The 1,552-nt window shown below is 64.3% G+C and overlaps 1 protein-coding gene across 1 annotated transcript in view; it reads left to right on the top strand.

Moving 5' to 3' along the window:
* The window catches only part of MPEG1 (macrophage expressed 1), a 2,415-nt gene extending 2,051 nt beyond the window's left edge, over positions 1 to 364 (top strand). Inside the window, exon 2 of the mRNA XM_017730460.1 lies at positions 8 to 364. Coding sequence (XP_017585949.1) covers positions 8 to 133 — 126 coding nt within the window. The 3' untranslated portion in view covers positions 134 to 364. The remainder of the gene's footprint in view (positions 1 to 7) is intronic.
* The last annotated feature ends 1,188 nt before the right edge of the window (positions 365 to 1,552 follow it).

The following is a 1,552-nucleotide window of genomic DNA, read 5'->3' as shown; positions in this document are numbered from 1 at the left end:
CCGGCGCTGCAGGGCCAGGGGCTACCGCGCGCTGGGCACAGGGGACAGCCCGGCCCCCGCCAGCCCCGAGCACTGCACCGTGCTCAGCGTGGGCGAGGGGTACCAGCAGGAGCCGGAGGGCACGGTGCCCTGAGCACCCCCTCCCCTCGTCCCCAAAGCCCCAAACCCGCAGGAAAAGGAGGGAGCAGAGCGGCCCCGCAGAGGGTTATCGCCCAAATCCTGCATGCTGCAAGCTGCAACCCCCGTCTCCATGTATATCTATCGGGATAGATATACACACGCATGCAGAGAGGCACGGAGCAGTTTTATTTCAGCCAGCAACTCATCGTGTAGTCAACAGAGCATTAAAAAAAGGAAAAAAAAAGTCACGTCGTGGAAAGACTTACTCACAGTAAGAGCCATCGGGCTGGCACCGAGGAGGACGGGGAAACCCTCCCCTTCCTTGCCCAGAGGGTTTTGCATAGCTCCAGACAGGCTTTGTCCGCACTGGGGAAAACCCAGGGCGTGCGTGGAGGAGAAACCACACCGCTGAGAGCCACCCAAACAGGGGCGTGTGCCTGGGGAAAGAGGGTTTCTCCCTTGAGGTAGAAGATAACAACCCACGCTGAGGGTGGCTGGGGACAGGTCGCTGCAAAGCGCCATCAGGGGGACTCGGGGCGCCTGGCCCTGCCCACAGTGGCCCTGGCTCGCCTGGCCACACAGATGACTGACAGAAGACAACAGAGAGGCCAGGCCGTGCAGGGACCGCCAGAGTCCCCTGCCATCCGCTTTATTGACCCCCAGCCCCTCCGCGGCGTGGCCACGGGGGTGACGGACCCTCCAGGCCACGGAGAGGAAAAACAGCAACGACAACAGAACGATGCACAGCAGGATGGGCCCCCCCTCCCGCCAGCACAGAGGGGCAGGGACCCCCCAGCACCCAGCACAGGCGGCTCCGAGAGGCCCCACAAATCCCTGGTTTGGGATGGAAGGGACCCACAGACCCTCTCGTTCCTAACCCCTGCCCTGGGCAGGGCCATCTTCCACCAGCCCAGGGCTCTCCAAGGCCCAGTCACCCCAGGGGACTGGCAGGGACCCCCAGAGCCTTGGAACACACTTCCCCCACCCACATCACCCACACTCTCCTACCCACACCACCCTTCTGGGCCAGCCCACGCCAACCCCTCAGCATCCACCTTCCCCTCCAGACCCCCCCGAGGCCTCTCTGGGTGCAGGAAGGGGGACAGTTCTCACCCCACCTCCACCTGGCCCCATGGGGACCCACAGGTGACACCCCTCCCGTGGGGCAGAGCCCTGCCGGGGTGGGGGGGCCCCACAAACCCTTGTCCCAACCCCGAGCACCACCGTGCCCAGCCCCGGCCCGGCTGCAGCACCGCGTTCTCCCAGGCTGCCTCCCCAAACGCCCCCCCTATATGTACATATATACGACAAAACCCCAAAACACGAGGTATATAGAAATTCCAACGCGGGGACGCCCCCATACGAACAGTTCAAGGAACCCACTGCGGGGGGCTGGGATGTCACTGTCCCGCCCCCCCCTCCTCCCACCACC

The sequence above is a fragment of the Corvus brachyrhynchos genome, unplaced genomic scaffold (assembly GCF_000691975.1).
Source record: "Corvus brachyrhynchos isolate BGI_N302 unplaced genomic scaffold, ASM69197v1 scaffold323, whole genome shotgun sequence".
Taxonomy (NCBI): domain Eukaryota; kingdom Metazoa; phylum Chordata; class Aves; order Passeriformes; family Corvidae; genus Corvus; species Corvus brachyrhynchos.
This window is presented reverse-complemented; position numbering and strand designations above follow the sequence as displayed.